The following is a 19943-nucleotide window of genomic DNA, read 5'->3' on the forward strand; positions in this document are numbered from 1 at the left end:
ATTTTTATATTATTTTCAAACATATTTAACACATATAATGTACAGTGTGACTAGAACATGTACAAAGAGTCCGTATGAGAGAATTTAGGGTGCTTATTTGATGTTTACCCTGCAGAAAGTGGAAGTGGGGCTGAAGCTAAAAGCCTTGAAGTTGCTGTGTGATGCCACCAGAAAGGCTGATGAAGAGCTTCAGTCTTACACTCAGGACTGCGTTGAAAGCAGCAGCATCATTGAGACGTACATGGCTTTGGCTAATTTCTGTGACAAACGATTGCGAGAGGAGGAGCAGTGTGAAACTGGTTAGTATTAGTACAACACCTACTCTTCTGATTAATAGTATTATTATACCAAATACCATTTGCTGGGCTCCGGATATTCGCCATTAATTAAGAGCAAATAAAGTACACGTACTGCGTCTGTAATGATAAGTGTCTTGGAAGATATTGAAATTCACTCCAGAAAATATTACTAGAATAGTATATCCAAAATATGTTACGGAATATGTACTTTTAAAAAAAAAAAAAATTTTAGCACTTTTTTTTCAGATCATTTCCTTGCTTATTTTTGCTTTTAATTTCCTTTTTTTGCTAATTTTCAAGTAACTTTCTTGTAACAAATTTACTAATTTGTTGCTAATTTTTGTGTTATTTCTTCTTAATTCTTATTGCTACCACAAAGTGCATCAGCCATTCAGTTATTTCCTTCATGTTTGTGTTTTGATACAGAAAGCCAATTTCCCGACCTGATGGCGCTGCCTGTGCACGTGTTGGAGAGCATGTTGAAAGCGCTGAGGATGAACTCAGAGGAAGCTCGCCTCAAGTTCCCACGTCTGCTGCAGATCATTGAGTTGTACCCTTCTGAGACACTGGACCTCATGAAGAAAGAGGTCAGTATGTTCAGACCACGAGTGAACCCAGACTGACACAGTTAATCACAATTCTTTACATTTGTGTGAGATTTTAACCTTCTTTGGGTGTAAATGCTTATATGAAGTTTTGTTATTTAATGTTTAATCCAAATTATAATTGTCTTTTCAGTTCTTTGTTTTGTGATGGTCTCCAACGATGGTTCTATATGCTTTATTAAGAAATTTTGCTACTATTATGGATTTAGAAAAGTCATTCTTTACAAGGAATCTGATAAACACTGACTGAAAGTCTAAGTCTTTATAAATGTAGATATCGTACATTTTTGCAAACCACAAATACGCTACATTTGTATGCTTCATACGTATCATATTAGCGTTTCTGAAGGAAGTAGTAGCTAAGGTGCCTGTCATCTTGAGGTGGAGAAAATGCTGCAATGCATAACACCTGGGCGAGACACCTGCCAAACTGTAGAGCACTGCTTGAGACCAACTAAACCAGTTTATTAGCGAGTCATTGCTGTGTTTCCAGCGGCTTTTCAACCCCCGGACATACAAAGGCAGAAATGGCTTCTTCAACTATGATTGTGCCACCAAAATCAGATTTTTTTTTTAAGCCCAAATATGATCTTTTCCTAACCGTAACCAGGCATTTTCTATCTAAACATAACATGTTAACCAGAGCTTTGCGAAAATATAAAGAAAGTTAAAATTTCAACGCATCCGGTTCATAAAGATGTACAAATATAATGTGCATGTGGTTTGCAGAAATGTAAATTAACAGCATTTTTTCTGCCAACCACAGCTTGGTTTGCAGCTCTTGGAATTGTGGTTGTTCTGGTGAGGAACTAAAAATCCCGCCTGCAGTCGAAACCAGACTGTTTATTAGACAACGACGTAAAACAATGAACAACCAACATTTTAAAACGCTCAACGTGAAAACACTGTGGTGTGTGTGCTCTTTTGTCCTAAACGGTGACATTGTTGTTATTTCGTGTGCAGATGATGTCAGTTCCCTGCTGGATGCTGATCGGCTGGATCAGTCAAATGGTCGCCTTGTTGGACAAGCCGGAAGCTGTGGCGGTGCAGCACTGCATTGAGCAGATTGCAGAGCGCTACCCTCAAGCTCTGGTTTACTCTCTGATGATCAGCAGTGAGAGTTACCAGTTTGAGGACTCTGCTACGGGCCACCAGCAGCAGGAATTTGTCAACAGGTAACCTGCTAAATGATCTGTGTAGTGAAGAACGATCACAAAAAGTTATATAAAAACATCTACTTATTGATGGGGTGTGTGTGTGTGTGCGTGTGTGTGTGTGTGTGTGTGTGTGTGTGTGTGTTTGCGCACGCGTGCACGTATCAATAGGCTCAAGAGCGTGCTGGATAAGGGCGGACCTGTGAAGAACTTCGTGGATGCACTGCAGCAGCTCACAAACCCTGAGATGCTTTTTAAGGTATTGCAAGTTCAACCATGAGTGAATCAAGCTGCCACGTGCTGCTTATTGATCTGTCATTGATTATTGTTTTTTGGTCCACACAGGATTGGTGGGACAGTGTAAAAAATGAAATGGAAAAATCGACCTTTGACAACAAGCAGATGAGCGACATGTATGACGAGATGCACTCTTCACTCGGGAATCGTACCACTGCGAGTCACGGGATGTTTCGCACCAAATTCATCAAAGTTCGTAGTTTGCTTTATTCCTTTTTAGCTTTTGTATAGCAAAAGCACGTGTGCTCTACAAAAATAAACTTGTATTATCTATTTTTGTAACAGAAATTTGCTAAAGATGTGGAGAAACTGCTGGGACCTAAAGGCAGCAAGCTGTTTGAGAAGAGGAAAAACAAAAGCTTTGTGCGGCAGGTGGATGAGCTGGCAGCAGCCATGCGTGGATTTCAGAAGGAACCCGGGAACCTGAAGGAATACTCGCCGTGGCTGAGCGGGTTTAAAGCAGACGCATTCGGCAATGAACTGGAGATCCCAGGTCAGTGTTGTTGAAAACACACACGAGTAAAGTCAGGCGCTCCAAATATGTACATTGTACATTTGTCAAATCTAAAGAAAACCTTACGATCATTATAAAAGTAAGTGACAGTTTATGACAGTGATCCTCAGCAGGGGGTATTTGTACCATTAAAGGGTACTTAATATGTGGAAAAATTGAGAAGTAGCTAAACTAATTTGAAAAAACTAAATAAAATATTTCCTCACATTGAGCTAGCTGAAGAATAATGGTTGAAATTGAGAGCTAAAAGAAATGAATGAACAGTTGACATGGTTAAAAGTAACTGATAAGTGGTTAAAATAAATGTGTCAATGAAGGAATACTTGAGTTCATCAGACAGATTTGGGGTAGGGTAAGGTTGTAAATTACTGATTTAGAGAATGTAATTTTGCAAATTCTGGAAATAAAAAATTCTGTTGAACTCTATTCATTTCACTGATGAAGATGTTTTTCTTTCTTCTGTAGGACAATATGATGGCAGATCTAAACCTTTGCCAGAGTATCATGCAAAAATAGCGGGCTTCGATGAAAGGGTATGCTTTTTTTTGTCTTTTTTTACGGTAAAATAATCATTTAAAGGGAACCTATTATGCTCACTTTTAAGTTCATGCTTGTATTTTAAGTATTTACAACAACTTGTTTCCATACTTGTACCTGTATTCACCCTCTGTCTGAGACATTGTTTTAGCGCTTGTCTTTTTAAGACCCCTCAAAAAAAAAAAAAAAAAAAAAAGCCAGGTCTGCTCTAATTGGTCAGTATTTCCAGTTTTTTTGTCATATAAGCAAGTTATAGGTTTTTGCTTATGGGTATTACAAGGTAAAAAGTAGATTTATTAGTCATTAGTCAACAAAATTAAAATTTGTCCTTAAATCCTGCTACATCTTGTGGGGTTGAAGGAGGAGTTCAGTATTCTCACATTTTCTTCTTTTTTTATATTCTTAAATTCTCACATATTAATTTTGTTTTTTAAAAGTAGTTTAAAAAATGACCAGTAAATCTACCTTGTACCTTGTATTTTTTAATTTTGTTTTTTTACATATGCCCACTGAAGCTTTGGTCACATTTAATATGAACATCCAACACTGTAACATACATATGACAGAAAAATAATGAAAAGCATAATAGGTCCCCGTTTAAATTTTCTAATAGCACCCTGTGTAACGTTGAAATCCCTCTGCAGGTAAAGGTGATGTCATCTATCCGTCGCCCAAAACGTCTGATCATCCGCGGGGACGATGAACGTGACCACCCCTTCCTGGTGAAGGGTGGAGAGGACCTCCGCCAGGACCAACGCATCGAGCAGCTTTTTGCCGTCATGAACATTTTGCTGAGTCATGACGCCACCTGCACGAACAGAGGCATGCAGCTACGCACCTATCAAGTCATTCCCATAACCACAAGGTACTGGGCTTGTCTGTCCGTCCGTCATTCTGTCCTTACAGTTAAACTTAAAAATGCATATACTGATGACATGGATTGTGAGTTGAAGTCAAACTATTTTACAAAATGCTTGAAAAACAGTCATGAAACCTAATTTACCGCTTTAACTGTTTTTACAGGATTGGTCTCATTGAGTGGATGGAGAATACCTGCACTCTGAAAGAATTCCTGCGCAGCACAATGTCTGACGAGGAGCGGCAAAGGGAAGGGAGGTACAGTATATGCATTTCACTCCAGTAACATAGATGTCTGTCCACTAATGAAGCTGAAATTACAACCTCAGTGCTGTTAAAAGCATTATATTTAACTGGGATTTCAATTTCCCTAAAGGTGTGCTGAAGACTACAGTAAATGGCTCCAGACCTTTGATCCAAAGTCAAGTGGTATTGTACTATACAGTTCTGCTTACAAGTAAGTCTCCTATATGTTCATTTGTCTTTCCTAAAACTAAACTGCATCAGCAGAATTTTATGCCATAGGTGGGGAAACAGTTATTGTTTTATCAAATATGAGCAACAGCAAACTTTTCCTTTTCCAGGAAAGCGAAACGTATCGAGGTGGTCAAAAACTTTTCCAAAGTGTTGCAGCATGTGCCCGGTGATCTCCTGAAGTAAGTTCAATCTCTCTATGATAAAACTGCTCATGAAGGTTAACACTTGCTTTAAAACTATTTCTTCTCTCTTTTTTTTTATTTCTAGGAGAGCCTTTCTGAAGATGTGCAACAGTCCGGAGGCCTTTCTTTCCTTGCGCTCCCACTTCATCAGCTCTCATGCCTTGCTGTGTGTCAGCCACTGGATTCTGGGTATTGGAGATCGCCATCTCTCCAACTTCATGATCAACATGGAAACGGGAGGCATGATTGGCATCGACTTTGGTCATGCATTCGGTTCAGCCACGCAGGTTAGTCATGATCAATTTACTGTGAAAAAAGTAATTTAGCTAAATGTTAAACCAAAGTTGCAGTCTGAGCAATGGACAGGCTAACACTGCCATCCATAGAAACGTACCGCTCGCATGGATGAAAATGTAACAAACAGCAGAAAGCTGGTCTGGCCATGCGGTTCTTAGACATTTTGACAGCACCTTATTACAAAAGACGCAACCATTTTGTGTATAAATAATGCCCCTTCTGTCCGATCTCGTATTTCCTCACAGTTCCTCCCTGTGCCCGAGCTCATGCCTTTCCGGCTGACTCAGCAGTTTGTGAATCTAATGCAACCCTTGAAGGAGTCGGGTTTGATCCAGAGCATCATGGTCCACTCCCTCCGAGCTTACAGGGCTGAGCCAGACCTTCTGCTAAACACCATGGATGTGTTCGTCAAGGAGCCCTCGCTGGACTGGAAGGTAATCAGTCACTGCTGCTGCAAAGATCAGCGGACAAGAGGGCCAGGGCTTGTGACAAAATTTTAGGGGATTTTAACAAAAAAGTGAAGTTTGAATGTGGTACAGATGAAATATGTTGTGCATTTTCTCTTTTCTAATATGTGACAATAGCTTAAAGTTAAGCTTTTTAACCTTTTACCTCTCTGTTATACATTATGCAATGAAATGTAGCATAAATGGTGTTTCCCTTTGCTGTCATACAGAACTTTGAGCTGAAACAGCTGAAGAAAGGAGGCACGTGGACGGACGACGTAAACACCAAAGAAATCAACTGGTATCCCCTACAGAAGGTGAACTTTGCCAGGAGAAAACTAGAAGGAGCAAATCCAGCAGCTATAACCAGGTACATCATCAAATCATAACATGGCATATGATTCAATTGGATGTCAGTATATCATATCGATATTGTTCTAAATTTTGGATATTGTAACATCATTAAGTATTGTCTTTTCCTGGATTTAAAGGCTGTATTACAGTAAAGTTATGCATTTTTCCCCCTTATCAGACTGTTCTAGCTGATCTATTAGTTACCTTTCCAATGTAGTCATTACATCCACATTTATAATGATTATTTATCAAAAATCTCATTGTGTAAATATTTTGTGAAAGCACCAATAGTCAGCCCTACAAAATCATCATAGTATCAATGTCAAGGTATTTGGTCAAAAAATATCAGGATGTTTGATTTTCTCCATATCGCCAAGCCCTATTAGTCTTATAATGTTATTTCTTTGTTGCATCTCTGTCATTGTTCTCTGGTAATATTATTTTTTAGTTTACATTCATTTTACTATGTCATTCTCTTTCCTATTATCTATATTCACCATTAGAAGCCCTTTGCTTTTTGGTTTAAAAAAAAAATTAATTAAAAATTAATATTATATAATAATATTAATATATATCAAAATTAATATAAAATAATATCATCTTTCAGTAATCTCATTCCAAAATATTGTAACAGGCGTTCAAAAAGACATCATTTGAGCCTTGAATTTTACTTGTGTGTGATCAGATGTTTGTTTTTGTGTTTTTGTCAGTGAGGAGCTAAAGCTGGGCTTTGAGAAGGACGCTGCCTTCCCGGGGATGCAGTCTGTAGCCTCGGGGACGGAGGAGCACAACATCCGTGCTAAACTTCCAGCTGCAGGCTTGTCGGTGGAGAAGCAGGTGGACTGTCTGTTGGACCAAGCCATGGACCCAAATGTGCTTGGTAGAGTTTGGGCAGGCTGGGAACCATGGCTCTGATTCTTAGATTCGGGAATGAAATAATAATGTGGAAACAAATCATACGTGAAAAGCCACAGGTGGTACAGATGTTTAAACTGTTGAGGAATGTGTAGGAAAGGAAATTTGAGAACATGTTTGTATTGTTCAGAGGTCTTAAAAAGATCCCTGTCCTATTTTATAACTGTGAAAGATCATTTTCATTCATTGTATTATGGCAAAGTTTGTATGGAAAGATAAACAAATGATCTCATACTTAAATTGACATTGAGAATGGTAGTCTGGAAAAACAATGGGATTTGGAAATTGTAAACTTTAAGACTCTTGTTTTAAAGTTGAAACAATATTGGCACATACACCAAAATATTAGCCAATAATTCCATCATTTATAAATGTCTTGTTACTTAAAATTAAAATAAAAATACATTTTTAACGCAGTCAAGAGTGTGATGTGGTTACATATGATCACCTTTGTCATCTATTTTCAACTGATTGTTATTGGGAACTTGCAAAAATGTATTATTTTATTTAATTTGACTAAAAGGTATACAGCTAAAGAAAGGAAAAGCAGTGTTAAATCTAGTATTTAGCTAAAAACATTGCTGTGCTGCTAGCATGGCTATAGACTCTAACTGACCACTGACAAGAGAACAATTAACATGATCATTTAATGATCATTTGCTATTTATTTCTGGTAAGAGCGCTTTAGTTTGGTAACTGTATTGTGAAAATATTCACCAGAAGTACTATCATGTCACCACGTCTGCACTGACGCTACCTTGACGAATTTAATTTGTTGCAGTTCCTCTTTTAACCACTGGAGGGCACTAAACACATGATTTTACACCAACCACTGATACAGACTGTTAGTGTCTGTGATCCTTCACTGGCTCAGATTATCCTCAACTGTTTAGTCTAACTAGCTACCTAAAAGCAAGTCTGACAGCGAAAGGCAGCACTGAAGTATTACATGCGCTTGCTGTCTCCTAATTTAGATCAACATATTTCTTAGGTCATGTGGCAGGTTCTCTGCACTTTCTGCAACAGTTGCATACAAAAAACCCTAAAGAAGACCATATAATGTGCTTCCAGTGGTCTCTTTTAGATAATTATATTAAAAATCGACTAGAAATAGTCTAGAAGGGTTATTTTGCATCATTTTAAAGCTGATTTTTTTATTTTTAAAAATAATTTATATGTATTGTGACATTGCTTTGTTGTATGGTTTGTTGTAGTTGGTGAGTCTGGTCCAGAAAATGTCATTAGGTTTAATTAAATGTTCAGGAGTGGGTGTTTTCATTATGAGAAGGGCTACATTTTACTAAAACAGCATTAGATGCAATGTTTATTTTTGTCTTATCAATATGTAGAAGTTAATATTTTATTTCAAAATACAATTTAGTAATCGTTGCTTTGAGGAAAGCCTCAAATACTTTAATATACAGCTCCGTTTTAAAAGGATAGAGTTTTGAGTTTTTCTCATTAGAATGTCCTCATGTCCAAAAGTTTCCTGCTCTAAAGACAAATACTGCAGACAGCAGATCAGTGCAAACTGGTGCAAACTGTGGCTGCAGCAAATACATGGTATTTAAGCAGGCCTCTATATAAACTGCAGGGATTTACAACCAAGGCAAATGCAATAAACCGTCTGCTGCCTTTGCAGCAGTACAATAATGTATCTATTACTCTGTAGGGTAACATAAATGCTGATCAGGCTACTTAATGAATCTTAGAGGACTACTATCAAGTGTGACACAATGAAGTAATCAATATGTTTCACAGATTTCAGGTCTGCTCAAATCCATCAGAATTATCCTGGGACTAAAAAGATTTTGCCTTCAGAATAAAAGTTAGGACGTCACTTTAAAAATCTGTTTAAGTGTGGGCACAAAGTTATGGATTGCAGGGGAAATTCAGGGTACACCACCTCTTCATTAATATTAAGGAACATGTGTATTTGCCCTCCCAATAAAACATGAAAGTTGCATTGGGCTTTTATTTTGACAAAATTAAGACATTTACACCATAAAAAGATGTGAAAGGAACACAAATTGGTGGGTATAAATTTACAAAAATGTATGAGATCAAGGTTTTGATGGTCAAACATTTTAAATCCTGACATGACATTCAGCGCGTTTTTGTGAATTCCTATTTAGGACATTTATTTTGTAAGGAATAACCGGATGTTTTTCGTGTTATTACAAGTGACTTGACACTTTAAACTCCAGACACCTGTTGTTAAGGGAGGACTGCACATGAAATCCCTAACACACACGCACACACACTCACACACTCACACAGCAAGCTGAAGTTACAGTCTGCATCACAGAGAGAGGAGGCGATTCACCGCAGAGGAGCAAAGCAGGACAGAGAGGAGTTTTGGGACACGGCTGTGAAGGATAGTCGGAGGACAACGCAGTGGCTGTGGATTATTTTGTCTTTCTCAAGACTGGCCAGCAGTCACTTTTTCCCTTCAGGATTTTTTTCGGTTGAAATGTTTCAGAAACTGACGGCAGGTGTGTAATATTGTCTGAGAATTTGTAACCTGTGTTTGAGTTTTTTTGCTGCAGAAGCAAACTGATGCTAATTTTCTCTCACATTTGAAGACAGATATGTCTCGAGACGTTGTAAGCTAGCTAGGTACTGTGTTTTTTTACTGTGAAATTCACTCAAACTCCGCTCACATTAAGTACTTCAGTGTTGCCTTTCGCTGACAGATAGCCTACGTGCCTTTGATACAGTCACGTTTTTTCTTAACAAACCAGTTCGGCGTAATTTCAATACAGCAAACATGAACAACTTTCACAAAACCCCAAAGTTAACATTGTTCCTCGAGTCCTTGCTAACGTAAGGAGACCGCGGTTTAGCAGTCAGACCTGCTTGTAAAAGTCGATATTTTGTGACAAAATATGTAGTTTGGTAGATTTTATGGATGCCGAATTAACAAACCGACCATAATAATCCAGTGGTCTTAATGGGAATTCAGTTCGTTTTGTTTTAATTAGCAAAAAACACGAAATCATCACATTTTTGGATTTTTCACCCGCAGTGTCGGGTTCTTTAGTTACCTGAGCTCTGAGAGATGCGCTCAGACGCAGAGTAGACGGGGGGATGCTGGACCACCTGTATTTAAAGCTTTTCCTCTACATTTTTTTCCTTGTAGTCTTGCTTTACACTCTTCGATTTTGCCAATTAAAGTTTGGTCTGTATTAAAAACATTATCATATTAAAAAAGCAGCTCATGTTTACATTATTTGTAACATCAAGTACGGCTACAGAGGCTGTAGATGAATATGATGTAAAGTATGAAAGCTTCAGATTTGTGCACTAATTAAATATATTGTGTAATTGTAAATCTCATGTCCTGTCTGAGGCGTTGCATGTTGTATACAGGCATGGTTTAAAGACTGGTTTGTTCTGTCAGATTATGTTTTGGGTGGTGATTGGTATCATTATTGTATTAAGATCATAATGCTAAGACTGGCACTACTTAATCTCCCACACATTGTGCAAAAATGTTTGAAATATTTCAGGCAGACAACGTCTGAAATGGGCTCACCACACACCTCATTTTCTTGTAATTGACCATTTAAACCCTGCAGATTCATTGTTGTTAATTGAATCAAGTGTTGAATATTGTCAAAAAATAAGAGACAGTCCTGTCATGGTATCCCAAATGGTTACTGTCATGATCAATAGTCTTCTCTCTTTTTGGCAGAATCCTTCAATCGTGGTTTGGTGCAGTGCTGGATCTGAGAACTGAGCTTAACTGCAGGTTTACAGTCACCAGGCCCAAGGGCCACCGGACTCAGAAAACATGCTGGCTGCCATGCTGCGCCAGAGTTCTGGCGGAGGATCAGGAGGTGGCAGCGGCAGCAGCAGTGGTGGTGGAACCAAACTTTCTCTGGGCATGTCCCGACTCTCCAGCTCCAGCTTGGGCTCGCCAAGCCCTACCAGCGGGGGCCCCTGGGCGCCGAGCAGGATCTCTAAGGGAAGTTCGGTGAACTCAGACAGCCCAGATGTACCCACCTCAGACCCAATCTATATAATGCAGCTGGTCAGCGATGTGCGCAAGTTTGCTGATGTGCTTCTGCAACTCAAAGAAGTTTTCAACTCCAAAGGTATGTTTGGAAAGAGTGGCATTAAGGGGATGTGGCAAATGTGTGTAGTTTTCTATTGTTTCTTCTTCTGCTGATGATAAAAAGTGGCCAACACAACATGCTCTTCTTACTAAAGAAGACTATTTTGAGGTACAGACGTCTCACACCTCACATTAAATTCTTTCACCTATATTCACACTAACAACAACAACTTGTGTGAAGGGCCTAAAATAAACTTTTTCACCATGTACCACCATCTGCCACTTCCAAATTTTATCTGCTGTGTTTGAAATCTATGTGCAAAATTAAGAATAACATTTAGGTCATTTAGACATTAAATGTAAAGATCTTTGCTCGACACTTGTGCCTTAAGCGATTCCTTCAGACAAAATTGAGACGTGAGGTAGTGTATTTGATACAGTAACCAGTGGGTGTGTTAAGTTATATTTTTGTTGATGGTTACTGGTTAAAATTAAGTGTTAATCAACTGTCAGTCAAAACAAATAAGGTTCCTTGGCCATTAGTGTTACTATTGTCGCAGTTTTTCTGCTGTTCACACCACTGCCAGCATTTTACCTGCATTTTGCGGGTGCTAATTTCAGACCCTGCTTGTGTGTCTTTGGTGGTTACCTGTTTATGGTTTCTTGTTGTTACAGCCTGCCATTGTGGATGTGGGTTTTTCTATTAAGCTACACATGTGAGTGCTTCCCACATGTCGTCTTGTTTTTCTGTTTCTTGTCACATATCAGTGCAGTTAAACCTCACCCTCTTTGCTTTGTTATTATTATTTCCGGCTCATAAATAACACTTTTAAAAATCGGGATTTGTGACAGCATAGAGGAGAAAAAAGCGAGAAGAGTGTTGAAGGCACAGCCAAAGGGGTTCATAACGGACCACAGCTGCCAGTCAGCTCTTTGTGTACACACTGTAGCTCTCACCACAGTGTACACAGTCCCAGTTCTATCTACCTGTTTTGTCCCGCCGCGGCCTTGACTGCGCGGTCAGTCAACCAGCCTTATCTTAATTTTAGTTTGGTTCTTGCCCTCCCTGTTTCTATCTGTAAAGTGAAAAATACAAACATTTCTGTCTAAAAACTATTAATTTGACAACATAGTAGTAATTCTCAATATTCTGGTTAGCCAGGCAAGGTTGTTTGCCACAAAATCTGTGAAAAATACAAATTCCATGATTTCTCATTTAAATGCTCATAATTACACTGGCGCCGCATGAAACAACAACAGCATTCAAGCAGAAACTTTTGACATTAAACACTCTCCAAGCCAGTATAAATACGCGTCCTTCTTTAGTAATGAAATGGATGATTTCCAAAGCTTAGTTTGAAGTTTAGAGACTTGTTGCTGTGCTCATTTGTGTGGGTGGTAAATACATTCCTGTCTTGATATGTTTTGCATTGGCTTTTGGATCAGACCCAGATTTGTTAATTACCTGATTGGATGGGATAGGAAGATCTACATCAGATGAGGTGAAAGTGCATGTAATGGGTGGTAGCCTTTTTTCCTATTTTACCACTAGTGTCATGGTGCCCTAGTCTGGAAAAGAGGAATCCCAGGCTTTGTTTTTTGTCTGGAGAGGTCAGGAAAGGTGCTTGACCTGGCTGGACATATCGGCATCATAGAGAGAGGAACTTGGGGCAGCCACCTTTTTAAGCTTGAGAGACTCTTCAGTGACCTGTCAGCGTGCCAAGGATCAAAGCAGTAAATCATCATGTGCAGGAGATCGACATCTGCAGCTGCACGGTGCAGAGGAGGGCGTGATCTAAATACGACATAGTTTCATCATGGCTGCACATTCTCTGTTTCTGACCCAGCCAAGTGTTAACAACCACAGATACACTTGCAGTTTTGCTCTCTTTTATAGCAGATTAAAGTTGATTAATACGCAGCATGCACACACATGCCATGTTCCAAGGTTGCATAGCTGTCATACTAGACATTTTGCCCAGGTTGCTGCTTGTCATCAAGAAACCGGTTTATAATTCTTGTTCTTACCAAAAAATACGTGGGTTGAACTTTAAAACATCATACTGTAAATGGGTTTAAGAATAAACTCATGACTAGGGTTAGATACAGAACTCAGTTTTAAGGGTACTGAGTGAATTACTGAGGACTGATTGGAGTTAAATCTATCGATGTCGGTACCTGAGAGAGAATCTGGGTGAGAACACTGGGTTTAGACAGGAGAACTGCACTGGAAGCATCCCGAAGTTTGGAAGCCAGCTATGGAACTCCAAGGCCTCTGATGTCCAACCCTGCTGACAACAGAGCTCCACATACACGCTGGGTTCAGACAGGAGGCAGAAGCACCCCAAAGCCGGAAAGCTGGCCACGAAGCTCTGCAGCTGCTCAGTTGGGCGGTTCTTCTGGTGATCTGTTGGGCGCTCACTGCTTCGCTCAGTCGTCCACTCTATCGGCTGCTCCATCGGCTGGTCTGTCGGCCTCCAAGTGAGCCTAAACTATCACTGTAATGCCAATCTGCTGCTATAGTATCGACGTCGGGTCTATTGTCTTTTCTGAAGACTTATTCAAACATGAAAACATAAACATTTTAAATAGGTCCAAATGTATTTCCTTTTAGAGTGTTTGTTAATGCAGTAGCTCACAGGAAGTAAACGGGCTAAAGCTGTTGCTATAGCTACAGAATAGTAGCTATAGCAACAGTGTATAATATCCAATTAGTACCCTAGTATCACAAGGGTTGTGTGTATCACTTGTGTGTGTATGTGCACACACATACACACACACAAACAAACAAACACACGCACAGTCAGACAGACTGACAGAAGATCAGCACTAGATGTGATTAGTAAAAGAGAAGCGGAGCAGAATTGTGCTGTAGTCTACTACATCAACCCTGCAGCTGATTAAAAAATGTAGTAACTTGGTATTACAGAGAGAATGAGGTACCAGTAAAACGGTGCTGTTGGGTTCTGGTACTAGTATCAGTTCAAATATAAATGGTACCAAACCATACTTACAATGAAAATACTTCAGCATCTGTCAGCCAACTCTGCTGCTAATGTAACTTCACACAATTTGCAGGTCCAGTAAGCACAAGCTCAATTATGCAAATGTAGTCACTGAGATGCCAACACGTGATTGTAAAGCAAAGTATTCCCTTCAGAGGGCTTATTTTTGGCTAAATACAGGAAAGGGCAGATTTGGGGAAATAGGCTGATTACGATGTCGAAAACAAACCCATCCGCTATTGAGGAAAGTAGCAAAGAGACCATTGTGTCTCAAAGTAATTTCAAACTCATAGGAAAAAAAGTTAAGAAGATTGTTTGATAAGTCAGTGATTTTACATTGGGACACTTGAACCCATGCAAACACAGAGGTCACACTGGGATCTTTGTATTTTTCATTTTTTGGCCACAACAAAGTGATTGGCGGCAAACCTCTTCAAAGTGTCCCCGTTGAGGTTTTCAGGAGAGCTTGCTGACAGATTGTTGGGAGTCACTGACTTGTGCTGTGATTGGATGTGATTTACGCCGCCCCCCTTAATTTATGGCCATATTGTCTCTGCAGTGCTTCACAATAGTTCAAACTTCTCATTACCCAGGCCACTCACACAAACCTAAATGAGTCCTCCTTTTTCCTTTTTTTTTCTTTTTTTTTTACCATGCAGGGCCAATAGTCAAGAGCAATATTCAGCTTAGAGCCTCGCAACAGTGCTCGCATTCACAGTCAACGATGTGAGTCTGACACCCATTGTCCCAGGAGGCATCTGCAGACTAGCATGCTGCTGCTAACTGGCAGCGTTTGCAGAAATGATACTTTCCCAAGTCAGGAATAGCTGCGGCCTGTGGGTTTGATCCCTGGGGGGTTTCTTCAGCCAATTCCATTAAGTTTTATTTATAAAAAAAGATGATTTTTTTTCCTAGCCATGCACATCACCTTAAATGGTAATAACAATGCTGTCACTGCTCGGTTGTGGTGAGAGTTGCGTGACTGCATTTTGTTTTTTAATAGTGCTTGAGGAGAATTTTTTTGTGTTCATTGATGTCAGGACAGCATTGAGCTCTCCGCAGCATCGCCACAGTGAGAAAGATATTTGCATTCTTCCTTGAGGTTGTGACTTTGTCCAGTGGCCACTTGTGAAGGACATGTCAGTAATTGGAGGGGATTATTATTTTAGTCTTAACCGGGGTCACAGAGGACGTTTGGAGACCAGATGAGCCGTGGATGTGGCCCTTTGTGTTCGACAGTGAATGGGCCCTCAGAAGCTCTCCATCATAAGATTAGCGTAACAGACATTTGGCCCCAGCGTGTCCTCAGTCAGACACTGTTTTTGAGTTGCTGTGTTTTGCAAGAGCTCTGCGGAAGATTGTCGAACATCTCATCATCTATTTTAGGCGCGAGGGTGTATTGTTGTGGGTGCCTGTCTGACCGGGACAGGTGTGTCATCAGTGTTTTTGTGCTGTGACGCTGCCAAGCAGAATGATGGCCAATTTTGTGCGTCAGCTGGTGAAGAATGAAAACAGCACCAGCAAGCAATTGGCTCAGTGAAGCTGATGAGGGCAGGGTGTTAGTGGAAAGCTTTTACAGGAAACACTTGATGTTTACAATCTCAATCAGTATCTGGATCTCTCAGTACTGTAATTACAGAACATTGATTGTGTTTTGAAACAGGTCAGGTGTAAAGGATTCTTTTCAGTGTTTTTGATTTAATAACTTAATGCTATTCCCTTTTCAGTGGAACTGGAGCAACCTACTTGTTCATATAACAACTTAAGGTCAGCTCTCTTAAATTTTAGCTGCCAGACTTGTGATGGTAAATAACGATTTTATTGATGCCAGTGAAATCAGCTATTGTGCTTATCTTAACTAATTCCCTTATTGTTCCCTGACCAACTTTATGCAAGTATAAAAATGAAGCCTATACATGTTTTCATTGTTGTTTTATTATCTTTCAGACAGTGTGAATAAAATTAAAGATTGTAAAACTTTTGTTTTCATTTAGGTTTTCTTAGAGAAAAAAATCCCAAGCCTGCTTGCATGACACTATGTTATTATAACACAGGATATTTGCCCTCTGTATCAGATGTGCTGCTCAGTTGGGAAGCTCGGGCACTCATGCGTAGAGTCCCGAATACATGGCATTCCTGGAATTTAAACCTGTGTTGAATAGAGGGATGTTTCAGCGTATAACTGGTGTTTTTACCCTTAATTGAAATTGTCATTTTACAAATATTACAATCTGCACTTTGGGCACATTTCTCATAAAATCAAGCCATGTTAGGACTCTTCCTTGTTGCATAGACACATGTTTTTGCAATGCAGAACTAGTAGAAAACATGCTGGCATCAGTAAAAGGAACTGATGAGCTCTGAGGCATACAGCTCCACTGGATTAGATCATTTTGATGTGAAATAGAACTGGTTGTCAATTCCCATCTCTATGCTGTACAGTCTGTGCTTTTTTTCTTGTGCAGATTGCTTTACACAGATGCATTATCCCACTATAATGCCTTCCTTGTGATATAGAATTAAGTCAAATCTTTATCCACAACCACACTTTCTTAATCTCCCTTTCATCTCTTCTGCTAACTTCCCCTGTCTAACATACCCTGTGTGCCTACAGAACAAACAGCCACTTGTTGCTTGCAACATACACAGACAATGTGGTGTGTTCAGTCGTACATTATTTGAATAAATCCAAGTCAATTTTCAATGCTGAACAGCACAAACCAAATTGTAGCTAGTGGACTCTTCTTAGTGCCACTAGGCCAATAAAATTCCTAATGTTGCACAATGCCATTCTTTCTAGGAATTAAATAAACATGCTTGAACACAATGATCGTCAGCTCCATCATCATTAGTCACAGTTTTAATTTGTCAGAGTTAATATATGACTTGTGCGGTCACTCGAGTCATACCCCCGTATGTCAGCTGTGTGTTCTCCTTGGAGTCATAAGCACTGAGTCATAAGTGTCCTCAGTTAATCAGTGTGGCTTTTGGAGGCTCGCTCTTCACACTGAGTGCATGGTTCTGGGCTTTAATGATTAACAGGTCCCTACTAAAAATGGTCTGCAGGTGTTGTGTAATGTTCTTCACTGTAATGCACCTGACCACTCATTGAGGTACAATGTTGTGGCAGAGAGCCAAACATGTTTTTAGAGTTTTTCTTTTTTTCTTCAAATCATTGGCAGTAAAGAAAATGGCACGATGGTTGCACAGATGTTAAATGGAACTTGACCGAGTTGCATTTTGGCTTCATTTTTGCTGTAAATATGTGGGAAATACGTGCTTTTTCTCTTTTTGGTAGCCTTTTGAGTATTCAGCAATGATGCTAAAGCTTTGTGGGAAAGCGATTCTGGTCTGGGTCCTCAGAGAAAGCCTAAATGCTATTTTAGCGATTTGTATTCTAAATCACCCCTTGCAAAATACCAGCCTAAAATTAGCCCTACTTGGGCTTTTCACTAACCATTCCAAACCTTCTTAATGGCTGCGCTCTGTTTAGACAGTCTATCCCACTGGGTCTGTGATCCACTGTAAAGTATTGCAGGCTTCTTCTTGCCTCCAAAAAGTTCCTTTTATGGTTCTTTTACTGTGGTCGTATTTAAAGCCACTGTAAATTATCTCAGGAACAAGACAACTAGTTTTCCTTACTTTGAAAGTTGTCTTTTGAAGATCAGGTTACATTCCTAGAGTCTGGTCCCTAAATTTAATTTCCTAAAACTCTTGATTTAATCACACTGTACACTTATCCTGCTAATTAAGCTGCCTTGCAGGATTTATTACATTACCTTAATTGTTTTGGGTGGTTGTTTTTTAAAGGCACTGCTTTTGTCTTAGCATTAGTGATGCAGTGCTAGGGTTAGATCTGGATTGGTACCGCCTTGGATTAGAGTGCAGACTATTGTGACATATGGTCGGTCAATTTATCCCCTCTGTCTGAGGAAAGAAAACATGAAATCATATACTGCGCACACCACCATCAGCTTTAAATCAGTCTTTTGGCACTATACAATGTGTGCAGTTATAGCATACAGGTGGCAAAAAACATGTCGACATGTCAAGTTTAATAGCCTAATAGCACTTGAAGATTTGTAAGTTGTTTTCAAGTTGTAACCCAAGGGAGCTCCCTTTCTGTGTGTCTCTCTCCTTCCGTCTCTCTGGTAAGATTTATGGTTATGGGCACTGTTTTTGCTGGGGCAGCTTTGTTCCAGGAGGCTGTCGATGTCTGCCACAATCTGAGATAAAGCTGTAGGATTCCCACAGTACATGAGAAGCCAACGATTGTGGGCTCTGACGAGGGGCTGTACTAAAGAAACTCAGGACTGAAGTGTAATAGGGATATTGCAGATGGCAGTATTCCTCAGTATTCAATATGGCAGATTTAGCCAGCACCCACTTGGTTGCGTGATCAAAAGACCTCCCCTGACCCCTCTTGGATTAAGACTTTGAAGCTAAGATGGCAAATTTATCCTCTGAATAAGCTTAAAGTAGCCCTTGAATCTGTAGCCTCTACCCCTGCATTGGATTAAACTCGTCTAGAATTAGGCATGGCAGCATCCTGCACTTTTTAACAACAAGCCATGTGTGTGAATATTAAATCATTTATTATTAAGAGCTCAAAAAACACAAAAGTGTATCTTTTTTGTGGTTAGAACCTTGATTTGAATTTCAACTAAATTCATTAAATCATAATAAAAAACAAACAACATTTCAGCAGTCGAAATTGCTACTCTAGCTAGTGTTCTGTCTGTTATTAAGCAACATCTGGCCATCACAGGGTGATTTTGATTTTGTGAAACATAAGCTTTTTCTGCTTTTGAATTAAAGGACACTTAAACTGCACTTCAAAAAAGTCTAACTCAGTCTTGAATCAGCAAGGGTGAAATCTCTGTATTATGGAGAAAAACATCTGCCCTGGTTTCCTTAATTTGTGTGTTATGTTATTTAAGAGCATATCTAAGTGGTGAGACATTATTCACTGTGACTGTGTGTTTTGCGAGTCAGCTTTGCAAGGGAGAATTTGTAAGGACGAGTCAGCCATAGTGAAGTGGTTAAGTGCTGCAGATGACAGGTGCTTATTTCAGTTTCTGCATGTCATCGATGTAAGTAATGGGGTTAGCATGCTGTTGTTGTCATAAAAACCACTTGGCCAGTTCTTACAGCACAGACACTAACTGTGTTCACTCACAGCTAGGTTTGCAACAGTACGAGATTTTCACAGTACAATAACAGCCTCAGAGAAATTCACAATACACACAATTACACAATTATTATTATGTTTTTTTTATCAGTTACAGGGAGTGAAACCAGAAGAGTTTTTTTGGTTGAAGAGATGCCATATTATAATGGAAACTTGTAACCCTTTTGTTAATTGAAGCATGTATATAAAGTCTGACAGACAGTTGGGGAAAGGAGATGTGAAGACACAGGTGAGTTTAAGTCTGGTTGCATGTCTTTTCAATACCATAGATAAGCACATGTGCATGGCACCATCAATTTACATACCACATTACAGGTTTCAAAGTATACAGCTGCAACACTACAAGCATAATGTAGGTATCCAAGCCTCCCTATTCACTCACCTTGAGTAAGATTTTAGCAGTTTCCAATTTATTCACTGATTTTTTTAGTCACTTTCTTGTCTGGATCACGTAGTTTTGTGATTCTCTCTGCAGCGAGGGCTATACTGAGCATAATTGGCCTTGTTTTTCTGCTAGAGCCAACCTTAGGGCATGCTCGCATGTGCCCAGGTCAGCCACACGCTGGGCACAGCTCATAATTCGTTAAAGGCCGATGGAGCTGATGGGGGAGAGAAAAGGATAACCAGCCCCTCTTTGTCCACAACATTCTGTAAGTTTAGGAACTCAGTTGCTTTGCTCATTGAAAAGGAACAGAGACTCTGTTTGATGTGGAGATAGACGGGCTGAGCGTGAAGCATAGCCAGGACCAATG

General features: G+C 39.6%; 2 protein-coding genes across 4 annotated transcripts in view; both read left to right on the plus strand.

Annotated features, from left to right (window-relative positions):
- prkdc (protein kinase, DNA-activated, catalytic subunit) overlaps nt 1-7351 on the plus strand; it is a 41379-nt gene extending 34028 nt beyond the window's left edge. For both annotated transcript variants that reach the window (XM_088072030.1, XM_042510242.2), the window contains 15 exons: nt 116-299; nt 726-886; nt 1868-2079; nt 2230-2317; nt 2404-2547; nt 2641-2848; nt 3335-3402; nt 4051-4271; nt 4430-4522; nt 4641-4721; nt 4849-4920; nt 5009-5210; nt 5466-5654; nt 5897-6036; nt 6731-7351. In XM_088072030.1, the coding sequence (XP_087928156.1) occupies nt 116-299; nt 726-886; nt 1868-2079; nt 2230-2317; nt 2404-2547; nt 2641-2848; nt 3335-3402; nt 4051-4271; nt 4430-4522; nt 4641-4721; nt 4849-4920; nt 5009-5210; nt 5466-5654; nt 5897-6036; nt 6731-6935 (2268 nt within the window). In that variant the 3' untranslated portion in view covers nt 6936-7351. The remainder of the gene's footprint in view (nt 1-115; nt 300-725; nt 887-1867; nt 2080-2229; nt 2318-2403; nt 2548-2640; nt 2849-3334; nt 3403-4050; nt 4272-4429; nt 4523-4640; nt 4722-4848; nt 4921-5008; nt 5211-5465; nt 5655-5896; nt 6037-6730) is intronic.
- Nucleotides 7352-9177: 1826 nt separating this feature from the next.
- arhgap29a (Rho GTPase activating protein 29a) overlaps nt 9178-19943 on the plus strand; it is a 41029-nt gene continuing 30263 nt past the window's right edge. The window contains exons 1-2 of one of the 2 annotated variants that reach the window (XM_042510113.2): nt 9178-9430; nt 10633-11035. In XM_042510113.2, the coding sequence (XP_042366047.2) occupies nt 10732-11035 (304 nt within the window). In that variant the 5' untranslated portion in view covers nt 9178-9430; nt 10633-10731. The remainder of the gene's footprint in view (nt 9431-10632; nt 11036-19943) is intronic. The other variant, XM_042510112.2, reaches the window with a different exon arrangement.

Source organism: Plectropomus leopardus, chromosome 21 (assembly GCF_026936395.1).
Source record: "Plectropomus leopardus strain MGB_pleo_1.0 chromosome 21, ASM2693639v1, whole genome shotgun sequence".
NCBI classification, from domain to species: domain Eukaryota; kingdom Metazoa; phylum Chordata; class Actinopteri; order Perciformes; family Serranidae; genus Plectropomus; species Plectropomus leopardus.